Source organism: Pezoporus wallicus, unplaced genomic scaffold, assembly GCF_028554395.1.
Source record: "Pezoporus wallicus isolate ANWC-B61680 ecotype Strahan unplaced genomic scaffold, APGP_CSIRO_Pwel_v1 contig_8232, whole genome shotgun sequence".
NCBI lineage: Eukaryota > Metazoa > Chordata > Aves > Psittaciformes > Psittacidae > Pezoporus > Pezoporus wallicus.
In genome coordinates this window covers 1,984,907-2,010,945 of record NW_026637105.1, presented here as the reverse complement: position 1 = coordinate 2,010,945, position 26,039 = coordinate 1,984,907, and the positions used below count along the sequence as shown (strand labels likewise).

The following is a 26,039-nucleotide window of genomic DNA, read 5'->3' as shown; positions in this document are numbered from 1 at the left end:
CTGGGCAAGCACTTGAGGGTTTTGCTGGCGAAGTGATGATTTACCACTGAGAGCCTCTTGCTGGTGGCACCTGCTTCGACTGTCTGTGCTGTGAGTCACTGGGAGAGCTGCTGGGACCGTTGGGTTTTACGCTGGCCCATCACATTCAGCAATGCAAGGTAACAGAGAACTGGTCTATTTTGTGTCTTGGGCTTTGCCAATGTGGGGCAAACCACTTGGAAACAGCTTTTTTGCTCTGGTTGGTCTGGAGAACTGAAGGAGGGTTATTAGGGAGTCGGTGGTGACTTGTTGCAGTAAAACCCATGATCCTTGAACTGCGTGTGCATGCAAAAGAGTCTTGGAAGACCTTTCAATGTAGTCAAAGAGCGGGTTGCTGTTGCTTCCTTCAGTGGATGAGTGTGAAGCACCTTCTCTGCAGCAAAGAAATGGGGCATTGTTTTGTATCTGCTGCTTCAGGGGCTGAAACATCAACTCTTCTTGGTCTTTACCTGAAAGTTGTCATGACAGGAGCCTCTGTTAGTTAAAATTCTGACCTTTTGGTGCCTTTTTAATCTGTGACAAATCTGTTTTGTGTAGGTTTCCTTGTTAAATCTCGGATCTGAATGAGCGAATGAGGTTCTGCAAATGAGCCACAGACCTGGAACAGGGGCTCTGTAATGTTACTTTGGTTCGTGTGTTGGGTTTATCTCTGTGAAGGAGTACTTTTCCTCTCTCTGGGAGTTTTTAGGGACAGCCACCGCTTCTGCTTTACTGTGCCACCCGTCACCAGCAGTGTCCCACGTTGCCCAGATTGCCATGTGGAGCAACAGCCAGTTCAGAGGCAGACCCATGCAGTGGGCAAGGGCGTAGATGTTGCAAACCCAAGGGGTAAAATACATGATATAGAGGCATTTGTCAATTTTCTGAGCATTTGTGCCCCTTAAAATAGCTGTTTCCACTTAGTCTTTTTGGATGTGGCACCAGTTTTCCCTAATGGGTACCACTCTAGCTCAAAACGTGGCAACGCAGCACGGCAGAAATAGGAAAGCGTGTTGTTATTTCTTAGAGATGTTCTAGTAAATATGTGACGGTTACAACTGATGTTATTTATGATGTCTGTTGTTCGAAATGTGGGGGATCTAAGAGCAGTTTTTAAAGGTGCCAGTGAGAAATGCTTTAAAAGGGAGCCTGATTTGAAGGTAACTGGCTCTGTATCGCTGAAGTGAATGACCCTGAATGACCACATCACCTAGCAGAGAAATCTTCAGCCACAAAAGAAGGAAGCTTGTTTCCCTTCTATGTTGGCAAGGCCATGGCTAAAAGCAGAGGCTGTTTTCCCCTCCCAGTGATCCTGTCTGTCTCCGTTGTGTGCTTTCTGGTGCTCGGAGGGCTCAGCTAGGCTGTCCTTGCAGAGCAATACCTTTTTCAGGAGGGCTGCAGCTGACCCATAACAGCATCTCCCAGGCAACAAATGATCTTAGTTTTGTTTGGGACCACAGGCAAGCAGTTCTGGGGATGGTAACCTGAGACAATTTGCCTTTGCCAGGATTCAGTCCTTCCCCAGATTTAGAAGCTGCTCACATGCTGCGGGCTACAGAGCTGTAATTGCCTTTGCTTGCAAGGGACACCAGCAGCTGTAAAAAGGACCTTAGATTGAGACTGTCCTTACTTCTCATGCAGCCAGTCAGGTGGAGAGGCCCATGGTTAGTGGTCGGATGGTGGGAGAGGCGTCTCTTCTGCCACCTCCCTGGCTTTCTCTGCTGGTTTTGCCTGCAGGTGGAGAGACCCAAAAGGCACCAAGCTGCCAGGGTTACAACGCACCTCACCCTTCTCAGTCAGTATAGCTGCAAGAATAGAATCAGTGCTCATGTTTTGGGGGGCAAAGAATCAAATTGGAAAAGGGAGTATTTTGACCAAATTTGGTGAAAAAATGCACTTTACCCGTTAAGCAATAGGCATGCATTAAACGAACCGTGTCTGGTTTATGTGTCTTTTCCTGCTACTGGAAGTCAAAGTTGCTTTGTTTATTAAAAAAGCCCTGAAGTTGAGCAGAGCCTCAATCAGCAAAGAGCTGTCAGGCTTTCTGGAGAAGGCAGTAAGGGATCAGAGCAAGCAGGTTTGCTTTGCAGCACATGAGCACAAAACATGTGCACCATCACTGCATCCTATAGCCTGCCCACAAGCTCCCGTGTGTGCTCACTCAGAAGCAGGCTTGAAGCAGCCCCTTGATTGCCTTTCTGTGCAACATAGAGGTATAATCTAAGTACCTTTTCTTCGGGGAGGGTGAAAAGCTTTGTAAATGCTAACTTACGTATTGCCTGAGAAAGAAGAATGGCTTCATCCTCGATTTAAATAACAGCTGCCTAGAAGAAAAGTGAAAACTACAGCGCAGGGCTAGAATTGTGAGAGACCTTTAGGGAAACGGAGTGGAATTCCATTAGGTTGCAGTGAGATGTGTGCTGAGATGCACAGACCCCAGGACCGAGCAGCCAGAGCAGTCAGCTTGGTTTTGTTGCATTTAGGCTGGGATGTCTGTTTGAATTGCAGGATTCTTGTGCGCTGAGCAGATCTCAGATGAAGGTAAATTGGCCTCAGTGTGCAGTTAGTCATTTCCTGTCATGCTTTCATGTTTGAATTCTGCCGTGCTGGGGATGACCTTTATTTCATGGGGCAAAGAGATTTTGAAACGCTCTTGCCGGAGCCCTGGGTTTGTGCAGTTGGATAAGCAGTTAGGCATTTCTATGGCTCTGGGCCAACTTTGCTGGGTTATAATAAAGCAATCCAGTCTAAATTTAAACATTCATTGCTAGATTATAATCCTCACAACATGCTTATTCTTCGGGATTCCCTTTTTCCTTCTCTACCAGCCAGAGCATCTCTCTGGGTTTCTGCATTTGGGAGGTTTAGGGCATCCTAGGCTCTGTGACCGAGTTCTGCCTTTTGAGTTTGGGGCATGGATGCGTTTTCCCTTTTGATCTTTGTGGTCATGTGTTTGGTGCTGGAGAATACTGACCTCGTGCAGTGCTCTGTTCCCCGTGCATGGTTGTAGTTGCCATGATGTGTGGTGTTACGAGGCTGTAGCTCACAACAAAAACCACACATGCTACAACAGGTACCATGAAGCACCTTATCTACCAAGTTCTGATTTCATGTGCATTTATATATACTCTCTTCATTGCTTTTTGATGAAACCTCATCCAGTTATGGTCCCTTCCCACCACCTTTTCTTGCCCATCACTTCATAATGACACAGGCAAAGAAGGTCCACAGGTAAATGATGCCGTGCTAAGCAACAGGCATTTCACTGTTCAGATCAGCTTCTGCCTAAACCTGGCGTGAAACCTGGGGCCTGGAGGCCAGCCACTGCCCATTAATTTGTTTTATATGGTTGATGGCTATCTCTAGGCTTTGTTTTGTGTTCTTGCATTACTGTTTGTTGCCGGTAGGATGATGGTTAATGCACAGTCTGCTCAGTACATCTGAAAGGCCTGTTCAGCCATGCACAAGCACTGCCTAGTTTTCTAGTGGAAGGAGGAAACTAAGGGAATTTGTGGATTGGACATTGGCATACTCTTATGGTGTAGTCTGTCAAGCACCCACGAGCTGATGGTGTTTGTGCCAGGGCTGTTGAGGCACCATAAGCCAATGGAGCTTCCCTGGACCATGACTCTCGCTCCTCTGATCCTGTGATCAGTGACACTCCCTGAAACTTGGCTCCAGCATCTTTCTTCCTATTACGGTCACCACGGCCATGTCTACAGCTGCTGTTCTGCAGCAGTGATGAGCTTCACTAGCAGGTTTGCATTGTGTAAGCTGCTGCTGGCAGCAGGCTCCTGCTTGGCCAGCATTGCACGTGGCAGGGGAAAGTACCTGTGATATGAAGCTTGGGGCAGGAGGTCTCTCTTTCTTCCCCAGCCTCTTCAGACACTGGCCAGAATCTCTTCTGGCACATTTTTAAGCCAGAGGTTCCTTAACCATCCCTAAAAAGGACTTCATTTGGCTGGGAGAAGCTTCTGATGCGTCCATACCTTACTCCTCTTGCGCTTCTTCCTTCAGCTCAGTGGTCTGTTTGAGTCCCAACAGGTCCGAACTGCCCAAATGGTTTCAATTCCAGACTTCCTGTTGAGCGTGCAGAATTTGCTTGCTCTGTATACATTTAGAAGGAGATTAACAGCTGATCTCTTGAGCAAACATTCAGTTTTGATGTCAGCAGAATGGCACAGGCTGCTTGTTCTGAATGCAGCCCAACCGCTCCGCTGCTGTTGGTGCCACCCTTGGTCCAAGCTGCTCTCTGTAGAGGGAGGATTTTGTTCAGAACCTGAAATAGTTCGTTACCCCTTGCCTTTAGTAATGACTTTTAATGCTTAAATCATTGCATCCTCTCCTCCTGGGCAGAGCTTTTCATTTTATGGGTGCATAGAAGGGGCTCTTAAGCTTCTTTCTTTAACTCTAGTAGGATTAACTTTCCCTAAAGAAAATAAGTCTAAAGGGAGGCCTGGAATTACTGTTGCCTTTCTCCTTATGAGCCTGCACTCTGCTGTCCCTTGGTTGGGATATTGGAAGGTGACCAGCACCCCTGGGAAGCGTGGCATTTCTCACTGCTGCTGTTTGAACAGGTCTGTTTCTCTTCCTCCAAAGCACTCATCTTCATGCTCCCTGTGCAGATGCTTCAGCTCACAGCTGGATGCAGGGGACCTGCTCGGACAGGGCAGATCTGAGGAGGAAAGGGACAAAAGCAGCTGAAAAGCAAAAAAAAGCAAGGTCTTGGCCACAGGAAGCTACAATTTGACTCTCAGATGGGCAAACGCGCCTGGTTTTCCACTGTAGCATGGAAAATTGGATTCCCCTGCAACTGTGGCCTCATTAAAACGAGATTCTTTCTTTAAAGGGTAGAGAAGGGACAAAAGTCCCAGTGTGCGCAAATACTGCTTCGGGCTTTGTCCTATTACCTTGTATGGGGATGCTGCCTTGTGAGAGCCTGACTTATTCACAGCAGGTTTTCCTTTCACATAGGAAAACTTTTGGGTTACGTTCCCTTATCTTGGGAGACAGAATGAAGGATTTAGAGGAAAAAGGTCTATGAACTCCTTGGTGTTTTGAAACCACCGCAGAGTTTTGGGCTTCCAGACAGCCTCTCGTCCATGTCAAGATTTCTTGCAGACCATATCTAGTGGAGTCTGTATGCACAGCAAGGCCAAAACTACTTCCTTGTGCAGTGTGCTGACTCTGCGTATGGTCTCCTGTTTTTGGCCTTTCTGAGAGATGTGGCCAATCATTTCTGGTAATTCAGGAAGTTAAACCTTAAAATCCTTGCTGCTTCGCAGATCTTTGGAGTCTTAGAGCAGTGGTCATTTTCCTCCCAGGATCAGCACTGCTGGTGTTCCAGGGCAGTGTGAAAGCAAGCCTGGCCTCCTGAAGATGCATCCCATCACCTCCTCCTCTGTAGAATAGTGCTGATATAGCAAATAAACATCAGCATGTCACTAATGGATAAAGTGATAAAGATGCTTCCTGCCTCTCAGCCTGTGTCTCAGCCTGTTTTCTGAGGCAGAGGGCACCTCGTGCTGCATTTACCAGAGCTGGCCTTTGTCTCTATGGGGTGTTCCTCACTGCACTTGTAACCTCATTCCTCAGCCTCTCCTCCCCGCAGGAAGCTGCTTTGGGGCAGGACTGGGCTCTGTGTACCTGCCCTTCGCAGCACCTCCTGGAACCCTCTGCCTGTGAAGGCACTGCTCAGCCTTGCCGTGGCCGTTTGCCGTTGCTCGCCTTGGAGCGGGTGTGATGTCTGAGCCTGTGCAAACAGTGCAGCGCTTCCTGCAGCGCCTCTGGGCAGGCTGGGTGCTGCAGGCAGGTGAGGCTTTGTTGGTTTAAGGGGAAGAGCAGACATTTGAGGGACAGTTGTGATTTTGGCACTCATCACGGTCTGTCTGCAGAGCGGTCGGGAGGAGTCCACGTGATGCGGTTTTGCTCTTTGGTTAGAGGAAACCTCAGAGGTCCCTTCTGAACGTTAGGAAACCCTCAATTTGCCATCCTAAGGCTGTGTTAAACTCGTGCAACAACCTAGGTCTTCCTTGTAACTTACCAGAGGCTTGAACAGTTTCTGCTACTTGTTCCTCTCCATGTCGTGGGCATTTTCAGGAGCCTGCCTGCTTTGCTGACCAGGGTGATTCGGAAAGCACTGATTTCATTGGAAATGCAGGGTGTTTCCTTACAACTGTGCCAGGCATTTCACTAAATCTGTTGCAGAGCCCAGAGCAGCCTGGGCAGGAGGTTGGTTTGCCCATGCTTGGGCAAACAACTGTGGTGCAAGCTTGGTGCATGCACAAGCACAGCATCCCAGTGCTGCAGCTGATTCATTTGTCTCCTCCTCCGCCTGTACGAACCAAATCTTCCCTGTGTGTTGGAGAAACGACCTCCAGCATCCTCCTGCTGTGCTGGGGATGGGGGAGCTGCCCATGGGTGAGGCCCATGGTCCTTGTAAGGACTTTAGCCCTCGAGAGCAGCTCTTCATCCTTGAGATTTCCAAGCTGTCCATGGGGAGGCTCAGTGCTGGAAGATGGATCCAAGGTGAGATCCAAGGGCAGGAAGTGACTCAGTGGTGCTCCAAGCAGGCGGGTGAAGGCTTGATGCAACACTGCTCCTGAGGGTGCTCTGTGCAGGCTGGGCTGCGCTGATGAAACACTCAGCACCTTTCTGGCAAGCTGCCTCCAGCCTCTCACCTGAAAGCAGGATCTCCTTTAACAGCAGATGGGGGATGTTGTTCCCACCGTGCCAGGTCTACAGCTGTGCTTGTGGGTTTGGGAGCAGAGCAAGAGAGCACAGAGAGAGGCAGCAGCATGAGGAGGTGCATCGTGCCCTATGGAGCTGGTCCCCACCACCCTGGAGAGCCTGGGCTGGGGTGTGCAGTGACCCTGAGCAGATCCGCAGGAGCAGTGTCAGGACTAAAAACGTTCCCAGTGGAACAGAGGGGCTGGAGCTGCTCCTCAGGGCAAGCAGCTGGTTTCCTTTTAGGGTCAGAGGCAGGCACAAACAATTTCACGCAGATTCCAGGACCCATAATGGTTCTGGAAAGGCAACGGGAACAAAAAGCGTTCTCCTCCTCCTCTGACCTTGGAGCGTGTTGAGGACCATCTTCCAAAGCCTTGGCCCTGGGCGATTTCATCCTTACATGGGGAATACTCGCCTGTCCCAGCAAGGTTGTGCTGTCTCTTCTGTTTAGGTGTGAGCTACAACTGCACAAGCAGGGCTCAGAGCAACCCAGGGAAGAGAACAGGCAGGAACCCAACAGCTAAAGGCAGGAACCCAACAGCTAAAGGCAGGTCTGTTCCTGTGTCCTGGGAAGATTTAGTGTTTCCCTAGGAATAGCCTTATGGGCTGCTCTAGGATCACTTGGTGGAGCAGCTGGCTGTGACCTGACAACAAACCCCAACCTGGTGTGAAGCTGCCCAGGGTTGCAGGTTCACCATGTACATGAGACCTCTCCCTGGAGGAGTTCCCTGCAGCAGGAATCATCTCAAAAGGGAGGTGAAACCCTTCGGTGACTGCGTGCAGCAGAAAGCCTGGCCCTGGACACTCTGTGTTGCTTCCCTTGCATAATAGCTCCCCAGTTTATGGACACTAAAATGAATGTATTCATCTCCTGGGGCTGTTGCTAAGCCACCTGCTGTGTTGCTGTGGACAGTGACACCAGGGTGGTGTTAGGTGCATGTTACTCTCTAATTAGAAAGTGGACTGGGCTGGGTGTCCTTGACAAATTGCTGACCTTTCCCCATACATGAAGCTATTCTGAGCTCTGTTCCAGACTGATCAGATTTGCATCCTGGAGCACTTTAAATGTTGTTTGTGAGAGGGCCTCTTGTTCCCAAAGCTGTTCATGGGCACAGGAGAGGAACTGGACTTCCTTTCTTCCATGAGCACAGCTATATCTGTCAAAGGGAAAGGCTAGGCAGCTGGCAGGCATATATCTGTTGTTTATTTTTGCCCTCAGACAGCTGGGAGAATACCCCACACCCAGCTCCATCGTCCCCATGTATGAGGGACCTGCTTCGCTCCTTGCCCCACAGGGACCGCAGCCATGCAGTAATGGGCAAGCAAAGGCTCTCTTAGCAACTGGAATCCCATCATTTCAGGGCAACACCTTGCTTAGTATTTGAAGGCGTTGCTTACGTCACCCTTGATCCCAGCTAATGTTTACAGGGCAGGGCAGACTGCAAAGTGGGATGAGCACATGTGAATTAGCACATAGTAACTGCCTGTATTGTGACTTCTCAATCTGAGCCTCAGTAAAGGGGGTTGTGAATGCATTTCTTCACCAGTGGAGGCAATTTCCAGGTTCCTCACCACAATCACAGTAAGAACTGGGGGCTTTTGTACTCTTTCTTTTATTCCCATTTCTTTTGTCCCACCTCCCTCTTGTCCATGAACTTGGTCTCAAGCACTGCTGTGTCCTGGTGGGGGTGTGCGAAGATGCAGAGTTTGATTTGGCACTGCACAGGCCTTTGACACCCCTGCCCAGCACTGCATGGGAGACCAGAACAAAGAGAGCAAACAGCTTATCTAGTACAAATAACCCCGAGCAAACTTCCTGGGGCTGTTCCGTTTCTTCTGTGGAAGAGGCATCCTGGAGTCTGATCCCATCCACTCTCACAGCAGTCTCGGCCACGTCATGCTCTTGGGGCTTGCTCTGCATCAGCCAGGGGCTCTGACTCCAGAGCCTGAGAGCAGGAGCTTGGCTCGCACAGCATGCAGCAGGTATAGGTAGATTTGGGGGAGAAACTGCTCCAAGTGGGGGTGAGCAAGAGTCTTCCACGTTGTCGTATGGTTTTCGCTTCCTCTGTGTCGTGCATCCTGCGAGGGACCTCCGGTATGGCCGGTGAGTGCTGGTGGAGAGCATCGGTGGGCTCAGGAGTGCCAGCGGCCCTTGGTGGTGGTGGAGGAGATGAGTCCTGGCACTGCCAGGAGCCTGGGTGACAGCATTTGGGATTGAAGTGTTCCTGTCCTGTCACTTTTAATCCTGGGCTTGATGATGGTGACAGCTCAGCTGCACTGGGAGAGCAGGTCCTGAGCACTCGCTGTGGAGCTGGTGCTCCCACCTGTAGGGTTCCTGTGTGTGCTGGCACTGGGTTCCAAGGGTGCACGTGGAGCTGGGCACAGCCCCTGCCTCATCAGGGCGGTTTGTGGTTCAGCACTGGCTGGGTTTATCTGCTCACCTCCCATCCCTGTGACACAGGGAAGTGCTGTCCCTTGGTTTGAGCTTGCGGCCCGACACTCATGGATGGACGGTGTCAGGCACAGGAGGCTGAGTCCGTGTCACCAGGAAAATCCAAGCCTTCTCCACTGAAGTTATTTTGCCTTCCCTTGTGTTTTCTCACGTCCTCTGACCCCCTGTTCCAGGACCACGGAGATAAAGCACAGCCCATTGAGCAAACACGGCAGCTCCCAACTCCGGCGGTACCGTCGCTCCCAGGGTAGGAGTGCTCATTAGAGCCCTTTTATTACAGACACACCTTGGAAAGTTCCCTTCAGCAGGGCTGAGGAGGAGGAGGGTTATTAATTTGATTTCCATTCTTTGCCAGGGAGAAAGGTCCCAGGCAGCTTCAGGGAGTGAAGGCAAGTGGGGTGGCAGAGGTGGGTGAGAAGTGGCCAGGAGCCATGCAGGCTGCTGAGGGAGCATGGAGGCTGCAGCCCGGTGGGCTCAGCACCTCATGGGATGCCCAAGAGGGAGGGCAGAGCTGGGCAGCGGGGCGAGTTTGGCACCCATCAGCTGGCAACAGCCTGGGGCTGCTGCTTGGGGGCACTGGCGGTGGAGCCATGGCCCCAAGGGCACGCTGCTCGCAGGGGCACGGCACGGAGCTGCTCCTGCAGCCGCAGCCACGCGCAGCAGCATGCCACGCTGCGGGGCACGGGGCGGGCGGCAGCTGGGTCCCCAGTGTCTGAAAAGGGACTTTGTTCCCCCTCCGTTGGTCACGTAGCCCTGTGGGAACACTGGATTTATTCACCACCAGGCCTATCAGCACATACCAGGCTTGACAACAGCTGGGAGCTGTGTGGCTTGACCAAGAATAGCCCTGGGGAGCCGGCGGCCGTGAGTCAGAGCTGTCTGGATCGGCTTCTGTCCCGGAGGCTGCCTCCCAGCCTAAGGGAGATGGCCGGGGAGGCTTGGCCATGAGCTTGGTGTGCCATTAAATGCTAGGTTGAGCCATAGCAACTCTTTCTGAAGTGGGTGGGTTCACGAAGAAAACTGCAGCGTGTGGCACTCTGCTGCTGATGGCTCCGATGTAATTCCACGGGCTTGTCCGCACTTGACAGCGACCTGTGTTAAAGCAGGGTGTGATTTTGCAAGTGGAAAACTCCATATTTAGGAATAACCAGGCTAAAGCAAACAGGAGGAAGATCCTCTTGTTCTGGAGCTCGTGCTCCGAAGGAAGTGAAGTAGTTCCTCAAACCTCTTGTCTCGGAGGGAGACCAGGGGCAAGGAGCGAGGTCTGATCTGCACGCAGCACCTCTGCTGCTCGTAAACCACCCGTCCTCCTGAGCGCTTTCCCCTTGAGGAGTGGTTGTAGATGGAGCAACGTGTGCAAAGCAGTTTGCTGGGATAGCTGGGCACAGCCCTATGGGGTGCCTGCTTCCTGCTCCCCTGTGGAGCAGCTGCTTGAAAGTCCTGGAGAAGCTCCAGAACTGGAATTCCTGACAGCCCCATGGGGCAGAGCATCAGCTCCCGGGCTGGCAGAAGGAATCTTGCTGTTGGTCCAGGGCCATGCTGGTGTCTTGGTAAGCAGGTCTCCCTGCAGGTGGCTGGCTCTCGGATGTGACAGTGGATGTGCACCCACACAGCGTGTGCATGGTCCTGTTTTCAGTGCCAAACCTAAAGCTTTCAATGCACGAACATTGTCTCTTTTGGTCCTCATTTACACTGTGCTTCCCAGCAAGGAGGCAGACAGTGAGGAGCTGTCTTCTGGCTGCATGCTCATGTGTCAAGGTTTCTCTGAGCGGTGCTCCAAGTATTGAACTTGATTATAAACCTAAAGCAAGGCTCATCCCAGGCCCTGATTGTGCGCAGGAGCAGCAGCTCGGGGCTGGGGCCTGTCCTGGTGTTGGCTCCGTGCAGGGGTTCATGGTCCTTGTCCTCTGGAGATGGCAGGGCTGTGCAGGGACATCTCGGCCAGCGTAAGCTGATAGTGACCCAGCATCAATGCTGATCTCTTAGCAGGTGAAGGAGGCCCTCAGACTGGCACCATGACAGAGTGCTTTGACTGCGACAACTGCAAGGAGTCCTTGTATGGGCGCAAGTACATCCAGATGGACAACGGCCCCTACTGCATCCCCTGCTACGATGCCCACTTCGCCAACACCTGCGACGAGTGCAAAGAGCTGATCGGCCACGACTGCAGAGTGAGTGGGGGACCCCGGGGCTGGGCAGGGTGGTCCCCGGGTGATGGGTCCCCTCCTCACCTCCGCTCTCCTCTGCAGGAGCTGTACTATGAGGATCGCCATTACCACGAGCACTGCTTCCGCTGCTTCCGCTGCGACCGCTCCCTGGCTGATGAGCCCTTCACCTGCCAAGGAGAGGAGCTGCTGTGCAACGACTGCTACTGCAGCGAGTTCTCCTCCAAGTGCATTGCCTGCGAGAAGACAGTCATGCCAGGTAGGAGCAGGCAGAGCCTGGCACTGCAGTTGGTTCCTGGTCCCAGCAGCGGTGGGGCTGGGGGGGTCCAACAGTGGGGCAGCAAGGGAGAGAGATGAATTTCTGTTCCCTTGGCACTTTGCTTGTCTGCCCAGCTGCGATCACCACGGCAGCCCTTTGTGGCTGCTGCTCTGTTTCCATGAGGAAGTGAGCTGGGGGGGGGAGATAACAAAGGGTTTCCTGGGCATTTCCTGGTGTGTGCTGACGAGGAGAGAAGGAATGACTGAAGGTGTGTGAGCGTCTCTGGAGGTGGCCCGAGGCAAAAGCGTGTCTTTGCTTGGCCATTCTGGCACCATCTTCACATATAGGTTACAACAGGCGTCTGCCTTGGCCTGTGTGCTGGTGCTAGGGGCATGTTCCTGCAGCCCTCCCCTCGGGGCTGTGGGGCGGGCAGGGTGTCCCTGTGCAGCTGCCTGCGGTCCTGTGCTGCCACAGGGCGGGCAGGCACAGAGCTGGGTGTGCAGGGCCACTTCACAGCGCCCATGTGTGTGCAAGTGCTGCTCCCTCCTGTCACCGTGAACTCTCTCCGCAGGATCCCGTAAGCTGGAGTACAACGGACAAACCTGGCATGAGCATTGCTTCATATGCAGCAGCTGCCAGCAGCCCATCGGGTCACGCTCCTTCATCCCAGACAAGAAGGATTATTACTGTGTGCCCTGTTATGAGAGCAAGTTTGCTCCTCGCTGCACTCGGTGCAAAAAGGTACGTGGGACCCGACAGCCCGTAGCCCTCGAGTTCTTGGATCTAGGGATATGTTCCCTACTCCTGTCTGAGCCTCACCAGAGAAGGGTTCAGGCTCCAGCACCCCCATGTGTCACCAGTGTGTGCTCCCTTCCTGCAGACCCTGACCAAGGGAGGAGTGACTTACCGGGATGAGCCGTGGCACAAGGAGTGTTTCGTCTGCACAGGCTGCAAGACCCCCCTGGCTGGCCAGCAGTTCACCTCCCAGGATGACAACCCCTACTGCATCAAGTGCTTTGGGAACCTCTATGCCAAGAAGTGCAGTGCCTGCACAAAGCCCATCACAGGTGAGCAGAGCAGCTCTGGGGACAGGGCATTTCTGCATGACCTACCTGCCCTGTTTCAGGCCATCTGACAGGTGGTGACTTCTCTGGGTGCACCCTCTTGTGTGCACGTGTCACCCACATCCATATGATGCTCGTACACGTCTCCACCATGCAGGCTTGCTCAAGGGTCTCCAGGCACTTTAAGCCTCCCAGGAACAAATGCTGGGGAGTGCAAAGCGCCCTGAGGCATATCCCCCACAGAAACAGCTGGAGCCACCTTCTGAGGAGCCCCACGAGAGAGAATCTCTTTGTTGCAATGGTCCTGTGATCACTTCTGTCCCTTTATCTGCATCTTCCAAAGTGGTTAACTGTGCCCCTTGGGAGGAATTCCTTCTGCCCAGGGTTAAAGGCTCCCAAAATGACCTCTCTCAGCGTGATCTTGTGTTTCCAGCTCTCCTTGTTTGAGGCTAGTTGCCATGCCCTGTGGAAAGATTGCTCATAGACATGGAAAGCCAGAGACTTCCAGCCCTAGCGGGGGCAGCAAGCCTGGACCTGTTGTACCTGCCTATGACAGGGGAAGCAGAGGGTCCTCTTCTGCAGAAACCCTTAGGAGAGTCTGGCCTCCTTCCTCTTCTCCTCCACTTGACCTTTCCCTCTGCAGCTCCTGTCTCTTGCTGCTTGGGCAGGCAGGCAAAGGCATTCATCAGCTGGTGACTCAGAGGATGACTCCGGCTCAGGACCCGGCAGCTCCTGGGCACATCGCTTCCCGTCTGGCCCTTATCGGTTTGCCCCAGTGCCTGGGAGAAGGGGGTCAGAGCCCACAAGTCCAGCCCCTGCTGGAGGAGGGAGGAAGCTGCCACAGAGCCTCTGCCGGGGCTGGTGGCAGCAGAGCTCTTCCTGGGAGTTCCCTGTGCTTGCAAGGTCCTCTTCTCCCCTCCAGGAGCGCTGGTTGTGTTTCAGGTGTATTTGACACTGGGGTGGTTTGGGTGCCAGCACAGTGGGTGCAGCACTGCGGGGGAAGACCTGACTCGGAGAGGAGCAGGCAAAGGCTCGCTCTGTGTGGGAAGCTCATCCCCAGGGGTTCTAACACTGCTCTCTGCCCCTCCTGCAGGCTTTGGTGGTGGTAAATACGTCTCCTTTGAGGACCGTCACTGGCACCACAATTGCTTTAACTGTGCCCGCTGCAACACCTCGCTGGTGGGGAAAGGCTTCATCCCTGACAACGACGAGATCCTGTGCCGCGACTGCAGCAGCGACCTATGAGCCTCCGAGGACACCGTGGGGCAGGGGCCTTCTCTATTCTTCGGGGTCTTTGTGCCAGACCACCCCACCACCACTGCAGGGGCAGGGCACAAGGCACAGGAGATGGGGGCTGACCCCGAACCACGGTGTGTTCAGGGGGTTCCTGTGCCCCTCCTGAAGGCTAGAGTACGCTATGCTATGGCTCTGTGCAGAGCCAGAGCTCAATAAAGTTGAAAAAGGAGCTTCAAGATCCCCCCCCCCTTCCATTATTTACTCTTTCCTTTTGCTTCCTGTCTGACCAGGCACAAGCTGAGCCCAAGGCCCCAGCTGAGCAAAGGGCAGCAGCAGCTTCAGCGTTGGGCTGCTGGATCTGCAGGCTGGCAGCATGGATTTGCTCCCCTGGCACACTGCTGACTTCTCTCTTTTCCCCACGTGCTTCCCTCGCTCTGTGTGATACAAGGCAGCAGCTCCTGGTCCGTGCAGCTTGGCCTTGCTGGCCTGCAGCGTGGATGGCTTACGTGTGGTGACCTGGGCATGAAGGGCATGCTGTGAAGGGAGCTTAGGGGGACACCAGGCTGGAGCGTGGCCAGGAGATGAGCATGTGTCCTGCCAGATGGGAGCCAGCTCCGGATTGCTGGAGCCACCTCACTGCAGGCCAGACCCTTTGCTCTGCTCCATGGGGGTGCTCTCAGGTGTGGACGAGGAGCTGGGATCGCTTACAGGTACAGGGTGTTCAGCCCCATCTCCTCCCTGCCCTTTCCCATCTGTGCCGGGATCTCCCAGGGCTGCCTCTGCAGTGCCTGAGCTCCAGTGCATGGGGCAGCCCCCCGAGATGTGCCTGGCTGGGCCCTGGAGAAGGGTGTGCTGAAGGCTGAGAGCACTGCGGGCTTTATCCCTGCTCCATCCCTGCCATGGGACGGGGATCCCCTTGCTGAGCCCGCCACCAGCAGCACAGGTAACCCTGCAGACCTCTGTGGGGCTGTGGCTGTGCTCGGTGGGAGCACTGGAGGGGAGGGACTGGGAATGTGGGGGGCAGCCTGCCAGGGCTGTGTCCCCCCTGCGATGGGCAGAGTGCAGCAGCTCCCCTCATGCATCGCTGTGTCCCAAAGCAGAGGTGGCACCTGGGCTGCCCTGAGCCTTTGCATCCCCCAAGTCCCTGCGCTGGCCCTAACTGCAAAATGGGACATCTTGAGCCATCCTTGCCCCAAGGCTGAGCTGGCCCTGGGCCCCTTAAGACACCCCCCCCTCTTCAGTGGGATGCTCCTGCCTGCCTTGTCCCTGCATCCCTTTTGCTTCTGTCTTGCTGGGGCACTTCTGCTGACCCTGCTTTCCTGCTTAGACAACCGTGTACTTTCCTGAAAGCATCTTCTTGTGTTTGGGTTTTTCCCTTTTGTACTCTTTTTGTCATCAATATCTGTCATTTTGTAACCAACTGCAGGATGAAGGGGCAAGACCCCCCCCCCCCAGGCTTCATTTAGGAACAGAAAAGCCCGTTCAAATGTTATGCATGTTGAAGTGTTATTAACTGTGTATTCAGACCCTTGTTGAACCCTTGGTTGAAAGCTTTGATGCAGGCAAATCAGAGTTCGTGTGTCTGCTATTCTGAGGAGCTTGGAGCAGTCTCAAGAAGGAAGTATCCTAAACCTCAGCCTCCTGTGTATTTCCTATGGCTTTATATAATAAACCCTTTTAGTGATGCTTGTTCTCATGTGTTTCTCAAGCAGCAGGCACAGGGCAGAGCTCTCAGCCTTGTCCTCACCCCTTACCCTGCACTGGGGATGGTGACCCCCCCCCCTCCATTGCTCATGCCTACCCCAGGCCATGCCCAGCCTCAGTACCAGCCCTGTGGGGTATGGCAGGGAAGCAGCAGCTCCCTCTTCCCGCTGTGGGTTCCTGTGTGTCCGTGGTGCCTGCTGCTGGGCAGGACGTGGCCAATGCCTCCAGGCTGGCTGCTGGGTCAGGCTCAGCCTCCTGCGCTGCTCTGGATCGCTGTGGTAGGGAATCCCATCCCACCGCGCAGACAGGCTCCCTGCCCCCTGCCATACGAACTCCCCCGGCGGCTCTCGGGAGGAGGTTTGGGGGGGAAGTTGCTGTAACCTCCATGGGGATAACGGTGCTCTCCTCCTGGCAGCCTTCCCCGGGGCAGTGCATTGCTCGTTCCTCCCTTGCAGCCGCCGGGGAGCCGTTGATTCCTTAACATCTGAAACCGTTTTCCACAGATTCCTTTACATTTACTAACGGATGCCACAGCTTCCTCTGGGCCTGCCTGCCCTGGCCCCCAGCACCGGCTCCTGCTCCTGCTCCAGCGCCGCACTGGGCAACGAGGGCACTGGCACATTCCTGGCTCCTTCCGAGGCTCCTGCTCTGGCAGCAGACGGGTTTGTTCAAGGAAGAGCTTTGCTGCTGTGGCTGCCCTGCGCCCGGTTTTGCTTGGCTTCAGAAGGTGAATGAGCAGCCTCAGCCCCGCTGCAGCGGGAGCACCGCAAGCCCTTGTTCCTGCAGCGCCGGGCCCGGGGATTAACCACAAAGGGTTCCTGTACACAGGGCCCCCGGGCTCCTCTTTCAGGCAGCCTCAAGAGCCTCACGTTTTTAGCCAAAAAAGGAAATGCCCCAGCTGCACGGGGCCTGGAACATCTGGATTTTATCCCTGTCATGAATGGGTCACGGCTGCGCAGGGCCCAGAGCCTGATTTACAGGAGGGGGAGGGTGATGTCATGCACAAACATCCCCCGAGATTCCCAGAGTGCGGCTCTGCAACAGCCAGGAAAAGAGGATTGAGCACGGGCTGGGCTGAGGAGGGAGCAGGGGGACTCGCTGGGACTCCAGGGCTGGGGTGGAGAAAGGGGCCCCAGCGTTAAAGCTGCTCCTGCCTGCGGCTGGGCAGGAGGGAAGGAAGGGCTGATTCCAGCTCCCTGCTGGTGGTTGCCCCGTTTCCAGCCGTGGCTGCACACAGGTGTGGGCAGCAGCCAGGTTATGTCCCTGTCGTGCCTTGTCTGAGCTCCCCACATGGAGCATGGACCTCTGCATCCCTCCGGGTGACTGGAGCGGCATGGACCAGCACCTCCAGGTGATGGTGCTGGGCTGGAGGCTGGCGGGAGAGCCAGTGCTCCAGTGTGAATGGCTCTCCTCTGTCTCAAGTCAGGAGAGAGGGCTGTGGTTACAGCCAGGCCGGACCCTGCAGGCATCCCCCAGGTCTCTTTTGGTTGTCCCTTTGTCCCTTAGTGAAGGTCCTGAGGAGGTGGGGAAGGAGCATCCCATAGGATTCCCTGCAGGAAAACTGTGCTGTCCCTCCTGTGAGCACAAACTGCACCGAGGGGCACCATGCACAGTGTGAGGAGCAGGGAGGTCACGCAGGGGCTGCTCTTGTTCCACCTTGACCCTCCTAATGCCAGCAGCCCCAAATAAAGAGGCCCTATGGGCCGACGGGACATTGCTGGCTTTCAGCTCCTTCCCTTTCCAGGGATGAGGTTTCAAGCAAAGGGAAAGGGAAGAACACGAAGTTCAGAATCTTATCTCCCTCTTTATTTTTAGACAGGCATCCGTGAGGAGGAGCTGCCGTCCTTTGGGGCAGCCTAAAGGGTGATTAAAGGCAACACCGGTACCTCCAGTACCGTTCCCTCCGCAGTGAATTGGCTGTTCCCAGGGCAGGGTCACGTTTGTCTGCCAGAATTAAGCCCAGTTCCTTGTCGCTTTCGTCTTGAGGTCATTCCCCGTTCCTGCTCGAGCCATAGGGATGGCTCATCCATTGCTGAGGTTCAGGTTAACGCTGGCGGTGCAGCCGGCGCCCTCTGCTCGGCGCTCAAGGGCGCAATGAACATCCAAGGGGAAGGAAGGACCGGGTCAGTCCCGCTGGGTGCCGCTCCCTGCCCTGCCCTTGCCTCAACCCGGCTGCAGGGGGCGCTCCACAACGCCGTGTGCTGTGGGTACCGGGGGTGCCGGCGCTGAGCTGGGCACACGGTGGAGCGGGGCTGAGGTCCCGCGGGGTCGCTGCACAGCGCTGGCTCCCAGCACCTGGATGCGCACCCACCCCTGGGAGAGCTGGAGCAGGGAATGGGGCACAAGTGTGATGGGGAACGGGTCAGGGACCTGGGGGTTCAGTCTGGAGAAGAGAAGGCTCAGGGGGGACCTGATGGCTCCCTACAAGTGCCTGAGAGGAGGATGGAGCCAGGAGGGGCTGGGCTCTGCTCCCAAGGAACAAGGGATGGGACAAGAGGAACCGGCCTCAAGCTGCCCCAGGGCAGGTTTAGATGGAGCTGAGGAACAATTCCTTCCCCAGAGGGTGCTCAGGCATCGGAACGGGCTGCCCAGGGCAGGGCTGCAGTCACCGCCCCTGCAGTCAGTGGTGGCCGTGGGCAAGGGGGACCCCATGGGGGCTTCATCCCGAGCCCTGCCCGGCCCCTGCTGCAGTGCGCGGGGTGGGAACCGCTGCGGGCACCACGGACCCCCCCCATCCCCGCAGCCCCGCGGCCGGAACCTCCCTCCGCGGCCACGCGGCCCAGCCGGAAGCTTCCGGCGCTGCGCTGGCGGGAGCGGAAGAGGAAGAGGAAGTCGGCGGAGTTCCGGTGGGGTGCGGGAGGATGGAGACGATCCTGGAGCAGCAGCGGCGGTACCACGAGGAGCGGGAGCGGCTCATGGACGTCATGGTCAAGGAGATGCTCACCAAGAAGTCCACGGTGCGTGCGGGGCCGCGGCCCCACGACCCCGACCCCTGCCCCTGCCCGCCCTCACCCTCCCCTCCTCTGCCCTCAGCTCCGCGACCAGATCAACTCGGACCACCGGACCCGGGCCATGCAGGACGTGAGTGCACCGGGACCGGCACCGGGCTGGGCTCTGCCGGGGCCGGGCCGAGCTCTGCTTTGTGCCCGGCCCTGGCGGCATCGTTTGGGTTTGCTTTTGTCTCTCAGAGGTACATGGAGGTGAGCGGCAACCTGAGGGACTTGTACGACGACAAGGACGGGTGAGTGCTGCCCGGCTGCCTCCCCTGCTGGGGAGCGGCTGCTGCGGGTAAAGGACCCGGGGGGGGGGCTCTTCAAAGCCCGTTGGAAGTGTGTGAGGTCTGGGAGAGCAGGGCCCGAGGTCTGGACACCGAACGGGCTGGAGCGAGCCCCAGGCTGCACGTTGGCCACGTCCGTGCTGGCCCCAGGCACCGTGGGGTAATGGGGAGGCTCTGAGTCGCTGTGGAGGCTCGCGAGGGGATCGAAAGGCAGCACTGGAGCTGGAAGAAGACGACGTCAGTGTGAGCGTGGTTCCCCTTCCCTCGTAACCTGCCCCTCGTTCATGAGCTCACAGCTTACGGAAGGAGGAGCTCAGCGCCATTTCGGGGCCCAATGAATTCGCCGAGTTCTACAACAGGCTGAAGCAAATCAAGGAGTTCCATCGGAAGCACCCGAACGAGGTGAGTGGTTCCCTGCGCCCTAGGGTTAGGGTTAGGGTTTGTGCTCCCTTTTCCTCACCCCTGCAATCAGCAGGCTTTTCCTTCCGCTTTAATTGCCTTAATGCTGGGCGCACCGAAACGCTGCTGGAGGAACGATGGGGAAGGGTAGGCAGTGCTTCAGGGGCAGTGTAAGCTGCTGGATGAGCGGTGGGTAGAAGACAGGAGATGCTGATGTGTTCTCCCTGTGCTCAGACACGCTTTGCTGCTGAGGTTTTTCAGCCTGTGCCAAAGTAACGGTGAAGAAATGCTTTGGGCACCTTGAGCAGGTTCTTGTTTGCAGCCTGTGATGCTTTGTGTATGTTTTATCCTGGGACTTCTGTGCCTTCTGCCTGTCCTGGAAGATCTGTGTTCCAATGTCAGTGGAGTTTGAGGAACTGCTGAAGGCCAGAGACAACCCCAGTGAAGAGGCTCAGAGTAAGTGTGTAGTTTTCTATGGGGCCAGTGGAAGTGTGGTGTTATTTGGGGGTTGTTTGCTGTGGTTTGCACACTTCAGAGTTCCACCTCCCTTTTACTCAATGACTTCTGGAAACTCTTCTGTCATTTAAGTTCTTCCTCTTGAGGAGTGTTCTCATGTGCTTACACAGGATGTCTGATTAACGTACATCCCTTAAGCACACATTCATCCAGGGTTAATCCTTTTCAAGTTCCAAAGTATGTGTGCAATCAGGAGAGAAAACGAAGCTCATGATAAAGCTTTTCATGATCTTCCCTACAGATCTGGTGGAGTTCACAGATGAGGAAGGGTACGGGCGATACTTGGATCTGCATGATTGTTATCTCAAGTACATCAACCTGAAATCATCAGAGGTAGGTTCATTTCAAAGCCATTTTGTGTTCCACATACACCTTGAGAGTACCTCAGTTCTGAGTACTGCTTTGTGACTCTGCTGTCTTGGCCTCTCAGTTGTTAATGTCATGATGGCTTCTGTTTTCTGCTGCTGAGTGCTGATAGTTGTGTAGGGCAATGCGTTAACACCCTGAGAACCCCAGGCCTCTCCAGTCCGGAACGATGGCATGAACTAGAGCTTTTCTTCTGGCCTGGTACCTGGAAACTGGGTGTTAATCTGGCTGCATGTGTAAAAAGCCTGACTCAACCTTTTTCCTTTTAGAAATTGGATTATATCACTTACTTATCCACGTTTGACCAACTCTTCGACATTCCCAAGGAGAGAAAAAACGCTGAATATAAGAGGTGAGCCTTCCTACCTGCTTCTTTTATGACAGTTGATGAGAAGCAATTTGCTTCTTAAATGCATAGTTGCTAAGAATATAATCCACAGTCAACCTTAACTCGTGTGAGCTGGGTCACTGAGCTGTAGTAACTCAGTCTGAGCCCTGAGAAGGACGTGCAGCACTGTGGAAAGCCACGTCCTACCCTGTAGAAGGACCGTGCTTTACCCTTGTAACTGCTGCATCTATAAGTCATGTGTCGTTCTCTTGATGATCTCCCTTTGGAGCAGCAGAGGGTGATTGCTTTCCAAAGAGGTGGTTAAATGTTAGAGGTTGATACTGACCTGTGCTCGTGCTTACTCTGCCAGGTACCTTGAAATGCTGCTTGAGTACCTACAGGATTACACGGATCGAGTGAAACCGTTACTGGACCAGAATGAGCTTTTTGGGAAGATTCAGACTGAGTTTGAGAAGAAGTGGGAAAATGGCACGTTCCCTGGCTGGCCGGTGAGCAGTCACAGAGCACTGTGGATGCTGCTGTACCTGTGAGAGCTTGAATGTGAATCACTCGTGTAAAGTCAGCACTGAGGTTAAGTCTAAGAGCAAGGTGGTTGTGTATCACAAAGATGCAACTTAATACGACTTTGAAGTTGAAACCCGACGTAACTGGTTTGAAACCTTTTTAAGCTTTGCTTATTTTGTAGGTTTTCTATTGTTCCCTTGCTTGGTTTAGTGGGAGATTTTGCATCTGTGAAGATAATTGCTTTTCTTGAGGTTGGAATGTTGCATGAAGTCGTGTTGTAGGATGTCGTGAAGATCTTGCATGTGTTTTATGTTGGCAGAAAGAGACCAGCAGTGCGCTCACTCATGCTGGAGCCCACCTGGATCTCTCAGCATTTTCCTCTTGGGAGGTAAGTGCTCAGTGCTCTGCACTTAGGGCTATGTTTTGGGCAGGTAGAAGCTTCATCATTTCATTCCTTTTCATAACTTGACTTGCTGTGCTTTTCTTTGGCTCCGTGCTCTCTGGATAAAACCTGGATTATGCAGATGATTTCATTTCTCCTATTAGGGGAATGTAACTTGAAAGATCTGGTCATGTTTGTCACATTCCTCACTCTTTGCAGTCCTTTCCTGCTGTTCATTGGTTGTTGTGTTTTCTAATGAGTTACAATGAATGTACAAGCATATTGTGTTTGGTGAATGGCTCCTCTCTTGTGATTTTAACTGAACAGGAATTGGCCTCTCTGGGACTGGACAGGTTAAAATCAGCTTTACTGGCCCTGGGACTAAAATGTGGTGGGTAAGTTGCAGTCTTTTTATAGTTCCTTCTCCTTTTTTGAGGTATTCCTGGCTTGCATTCCTTTATGGGATACTTGATTTATCATCTCTGTTGTACAAGAATTACCTCAGTGATGTTTGAAAGACAAAGCATGGAGAACCAGTCAGGGGATACAGTGATGTACTCACTGTGGTGAAAAGTATCCTATACTGGAGTCTCTTGGTTGGAAGAATTTGGCTTAAAGAATGAAGACAGATAATAGGGAATCTCATGATCTTTTAAAAGCAACATTTAGAGTTTTGTGGCACGAATACAAATAGTTCTCAGGGAATGTAAAACTGGGGTTTGGGCTCATCTCCTCCCTGCTTCTCCACAGTACTCTGGAAGAGCGTGCCCAGAGACTTTTTAGCACTAAAGGCAAATCCCTTGAAGCACTTGATCCTTCCTTGTTTGCCAAGAATCCAAAGACAAAAGGAAGCAAAAGGTGAGTTCTTAAAGGTTGGAGGTGCTCTCTTCACTTGCATGAGAAGTGTTCTATAGACACCACAGTCGTATGGTTGTGATGGATCGATTCTTGGAGTGTTAGAAGCTTTTTATGTTGGATCACATAGTCCTGACCCAAGGAGAAGATATCAGAGCTGAGTTTGCGTGCAGTTTACTTTCCATAAGCTATTTGCTGTTTGTTTTCTTGCTGTATACAAGTCAAATTTGCCTTTAGGAACTCGGTGCACACAGGATGTTGGCAGTTCCAGAATGGGCTTCATTAAGGTCCTTTATCTATTTCCAGAGACACTGAAAGAAATAAAGATCTCGCATTCCTGGAAGCTCAGATTTATGAGTATGTGGAAGTTCTTGGGGTAAGGATTTTATTCTGTCTTTGAGGGTTTTATTTCAGAGCTGTCAAACAGTGACTGAAAGGTCATCCACATCTGTACCCAGTGCTTTCATAGGCAGTAAGAAGAGTTCTTTTCATATCCACAGTTTTAAAGTGCGTTTTAGCAGGTAGCTTTTTCTGTCAGTAAGTAGAATATAATGAATTACATTTATATTTCCATTAGATAATTACTTTGCAGGCTTTTAGGAACAGACATGTCTTGGGTCTGTCCCAGAGGGTGTTTTTTGCTTCTAAGAACCACATCAGTGTAGTTCATTTCCATTTTAAGTCCAAAACACAGGGTATTGCAAACCCTTACTTGTTCTGCCTCGATGCTTGCCTGACTCCTTGTTTCAGTTCGGGGTGATTGCTTTTAGCAGGGTGGCTGCTGGTGTTAGCTTGTCCCTTGGAAGTGCCAGTGGTAGTATGAGTTTTCTGTCCTTTGTAAGTAGGAAATAGTATACTAAAAACTCCAGTTGTTGGGCTAGTAAAATGAGACTTCTCTGTTTCATACTGGTTTTCCATTCCCCTCCCTCTGTACGTTGAAGATGTGTTTCATGCTGCAAGAGTGTGCCCTTCCTTTGTTGCTGTGAACAATTCTCTTTCCTTACATTAGGAACAGCGGCACCTCACCCATGAGAACGTGCAGCGTAAGCAAGCACGGACAGGGGAGGAGAGGGAGGAGGAGGAGGAAGAGCAGATCAGTGAGAGTGAGAGTGAAGATGAAGAAAATGAAATCATTTATAATCCTAAAAACCTGCCTCTTGGTTGGGATGGCAAGGTAACAGCGCTGGAAGAGCGGGAGCTCTCACTGTCCCCCCACTGTCCTGCTGTTTGAACCTGCCTTGCTATCTGACCTAATCCCCATTTCTCTTCCCTTGCCAGCCAATCCCATACTGGCTGTACAAATTACATGGTTTAAACATCAACTACAACTGTGAGATCTGTGGTAACTACACCTACCGAGGGCCCAAGGCTTTCCAGCGTCACTTTGCAGTGAGTAATGCTCTGCTACAGCAACATCAATACCAGGTTCAGATAATCTTTGTAAGAAATAGTAAGTCAGTGGAGTGCTCAGGTGCCCTTTTTCCACTGCTAACATGTGGGTCTGGGCTGATGCTGTAGGGTTGTGATTGGAACTATACACCGTGTAGCTGTATTGTAGCACTAGGATCTGTTGTGCCAGTTTCTGTCCAGTTCCTTCTTGTTTGAACACCTAATTCTTGCATCCAGGTCTGGTTTGTGCACAGTGCCTCTGTCGATTGTCTAAAGGCGAGGAAAATAACAGAGGTTTTTAGGACTCTGTTTAGAGTTTTGTGTTTTAATAGTGCTTGTTAGTGTGTCTTTATAGTCTGAGGCGTTGCAGATGGAGCAGCATTCCCTCTGGGACACTGACCTACATCTCCTCCCCCCAGGAATGGCGACATGCTCATGGAATGAGATGCCTGGGGATTCCCAACACTGCGCATTTTGCCAACGTCACACAGATTGAGGATGCGGTCTCATGTAAGTACTGATGGCAGAACGGAGAGCTTGTGCTGTGAACACTTCTATTGGCTCTTGCCTGATTTGCCCTTCCCTGATGACCTGGGGAAGCCAGAAAAATACTTTGGAACTGGTAGAGCCTATAGGCAGCTTTTGCAAGCCTACACAAGTCCTTAGGGCTGACAGTGATTACCGCTCGATGCGTCTGTGCTGATGGATTGAGGGAGCTGCCTCTGTCTCATGCAGAGCTTGTTTCTTCAGCCTGCCTCACTTAGGTTAACCAAGACAGGTTGTAGTTCCTGGAGGTAAATTAATTCTTGCCTAGAAGAAACCAATTAAAGGCTTGATTTCCCAAAAAGCTATTATTACCTTTGGAGCAGTATCTCTGAAGTAGTGGTTTTGGATCTTTATCTTGTGTCCCGTCCTGAATGCTCCCTTTGAAGCCTGCCTTGCTTTGGTTCTGTGCCTTTCAGTAAACCATACACAAGAATGAAAAGTTTGTAATGGATATTAGATATCCTGGACTGCAAAAAGCTCTTCTGTGTATTTGACCTGATTAAAAACCAGTATCTCAAGGGAAATGGCATCAGATCCTGTATGACTTTTGTATTTACAGTGTGGGCAAAGCTGAAACAACAGAAGGCTTCGGAGAGATGGCAGCCTGACACAGAGGTGAGGCATGACAGAGGCATTTGGATGTGTCTGGTCCTGTGTGTGTGGGATCCCCAGCTTACCTGCCCTGAACCCTCTGGTTCTGTCAGATGAGTCTCTAAGAGCCTCCTGCACACTGGAGAGAGCAGCAGGAACTGTGCTCATTGCACAGCTCCTGGTAGTGGCGCTGTGTGGAAAGTGCCTCTTGTGTTATGTTGGAGAGTGGTCCGGAGAGCACAGGCTCAGCCCTTTGTGGAAGAATCCTTTAATATGCTGCTGCTTTACAGTACCAGTGTCCTCTTTGTTTTGTGAGGAGAAGGAGCTGTTGTGAGCAGTGTGCCTTTTCTTATAGTCTATCTCAAACCAGTATGCAGGGCAAGTGAAGGCATCCCTGCCCATGGCAGGGGGGTTGGAACTGGATGAGCTTAAGGTCCCTTCCAAGCCAAACCATTCTATGGTTCTATGAAATAACAGCCTGTACTACAGCTTGTAATCATTCTGCCTCAGGATAAGCTCTTCTCATGGGGCCTGCTGGTAGATCCACTGCATCCCTTCATGTGGAGAGGTTCTTGGCTGCAGCTGAACTTTAAATGCTGTAGCACAGCCTCAGGTGTCTCTAAACCATTGGTTCCATCCTAGGAGGAATACGAGGATTCCAGTGGGAACGTGGTGAATAAAAAGACCTATGAAGACCTGAAACGTCAGGGGCTGCTGTAGCTTTTCCCACGTGAAGGATTTGACCCCGGCAAAGCAAGTGGAGATGACTCTTCAGCCCCTGATTTTGTATGTGCATGAATAGAGATTCCAAGGATACTTTCTAGGGTCACTTTTAGTAAGCCCCACGTGAAAAGCAGACTTGTGACGTTGTTTTATATTAAAAGAAAGCAAAACATGAAAAAATAAACCGATTTTAACATAGAAAGTGCTGAGGAGCTTTGTTTCCTTTCTTATGCTGGGAGGAAGAGCTTTGGTTGCGGTGGTTTTAAAACGCTTTGTACACAGTTTGAGTTGTCAGAAGCAATTTGTTCTCTCTTATTTCCACGCTGATGGGAATATATGTGATGAGAATTGACTTTCTATAAAGCCCACACGGGCGTTGTGTGCTGACATGAGTAACTGTCCTGTGTCTTGCTGTATTCCTATGGTTTTCTTCTGGCTCCTTTGCAAAACAAATGCATTTGGCTTCTTGCTGCTTTTACCTCAGGCTGCCTCCCTGTGGAGCTTTGGCCACTGGG

General features: G+C 52.6%; 2 protein-coding genes across 4 annotated transcripts; both read left to right on the top strand.

The window, feature by feature from the left end:
• Window positions 1-14,429, top strand: FHL3 (four and a half LIM domains 3). 3 transcript variants are annotated; one of them, XM_057403554.1, is made up of 6 exons: window positions 1-158; window positions 11,186-11,370; window positions 11,449-11,623; window positions 12,195-12,364; window positions 12,504-12,690; window positions 13,781-14,429. In XM_057403554.1, the coding sequence occupies exons 1-6, from the start codon at window positions 152-154 to the stop codon at window positions 13,930-13,932; spliced, it is 876 nt and encodes a 291-aa protein (XP_057259537.1). In that variant the 5' UTR covers window positions 1-151; the 3' UTR covers window positions 13,933-14,429. The 3 variants fall into 3 exon arrangements, with proteins under 3 accessions (XP_057259537.1, XP_057259538.1, XP_057259536.1); XM_057403555.1 differs by having other exon boundaries at window positions 2-158; window positions 11,189-11,370; XM_057403553.1 differs by lacking the exon at window positions 1-158 and adding an exon at window positions 8,830-8,851.
• A 4,037-nt stretch (window positions 14,430-18,466) lies between these two features.
• On the top strand, window positions 18,467-25,571 carry SF3A3 (splicing factor 3a subunit 3). The gene is made up of 17 exons (XM_057403542.1): window positions 18,467-18,584; window positions 18,661-18,708; window positions 18,816-18,868; window positions 19,201-19,306; window positions 19,687-19,759; window positions 20,061-20,152; window positions 20,455-20,537; window positions 20,884-21,022; window positions 21,358-21,426; window positions 21,748-21,815; window positions 22,171-22,278; window positions 22,582-22,651; window positions 23,285-23,449; window positions 23,554-23,664; window positions 24,084-24,174; window positions 24,770-24,825; window positions 25,444-25,571. The coding sequence occupies exons 1-17, from the start codon at window positions 18,489-18,491 to the stop codon at window positions 25,519-25,521; spliced, it is 1,506 nt and encodes a 501-aa protein (XP_057259525.1). The 5' UTR covers window positions 18,467-18,488; the 3' UTR covers window positions 25,522-25,571.
• The last annotated feature ends 468 nt before the right edge of the window (window positions 25,572-26,039 follow it).

What these genes read in the sequence shown, in the direction of transcription:
- FHL3 (XM_057403554.1), top strand. An exon ending in TGATCGGCCACGACTGCAGA is followed by an intron (nt 11,371 to 11,448) that starts GTGAGTGGGGGA and finishes TCTCCTCTGCAG; the next exon opens with GAGCTGTACTATGAGGATCG. An exon ending in GCTGCACTCGGTGCAAAAAG is followed by an intron (nt 12,365 to 12,503) that starts GTACGTGGGACC and finishes CCCTTCCTGCAG; the next exon opens with ACCCTGACCAAGGGAGGAGT.
- SF3A3 (XM_057403542.1), top strand. Translation starts at nt 18,489, where the DNA reads ATGGAGACGATCCTGGAGCAGCAGCGGCGGTACCACGAGGAGCGGGAG. An exon ending in AAAAACGCTGAATATAAGAG is followed by an intron (nt 20,538 to 20,883) that starts GTGAGCCTTCCT and finishes TTACTCTGCCAG; the next exon opens with GTACCTTGAAATGCTGCTTG. An exon ending in AAGACAAAAGGAAGCAAAAG is followed by an intron (nt 22,279 to 22,581) that starts GTGAGTTCTTAA and finishes ATCTATTTCCAG; the next exon opens with AGACACTGAAAGAAATAAAG.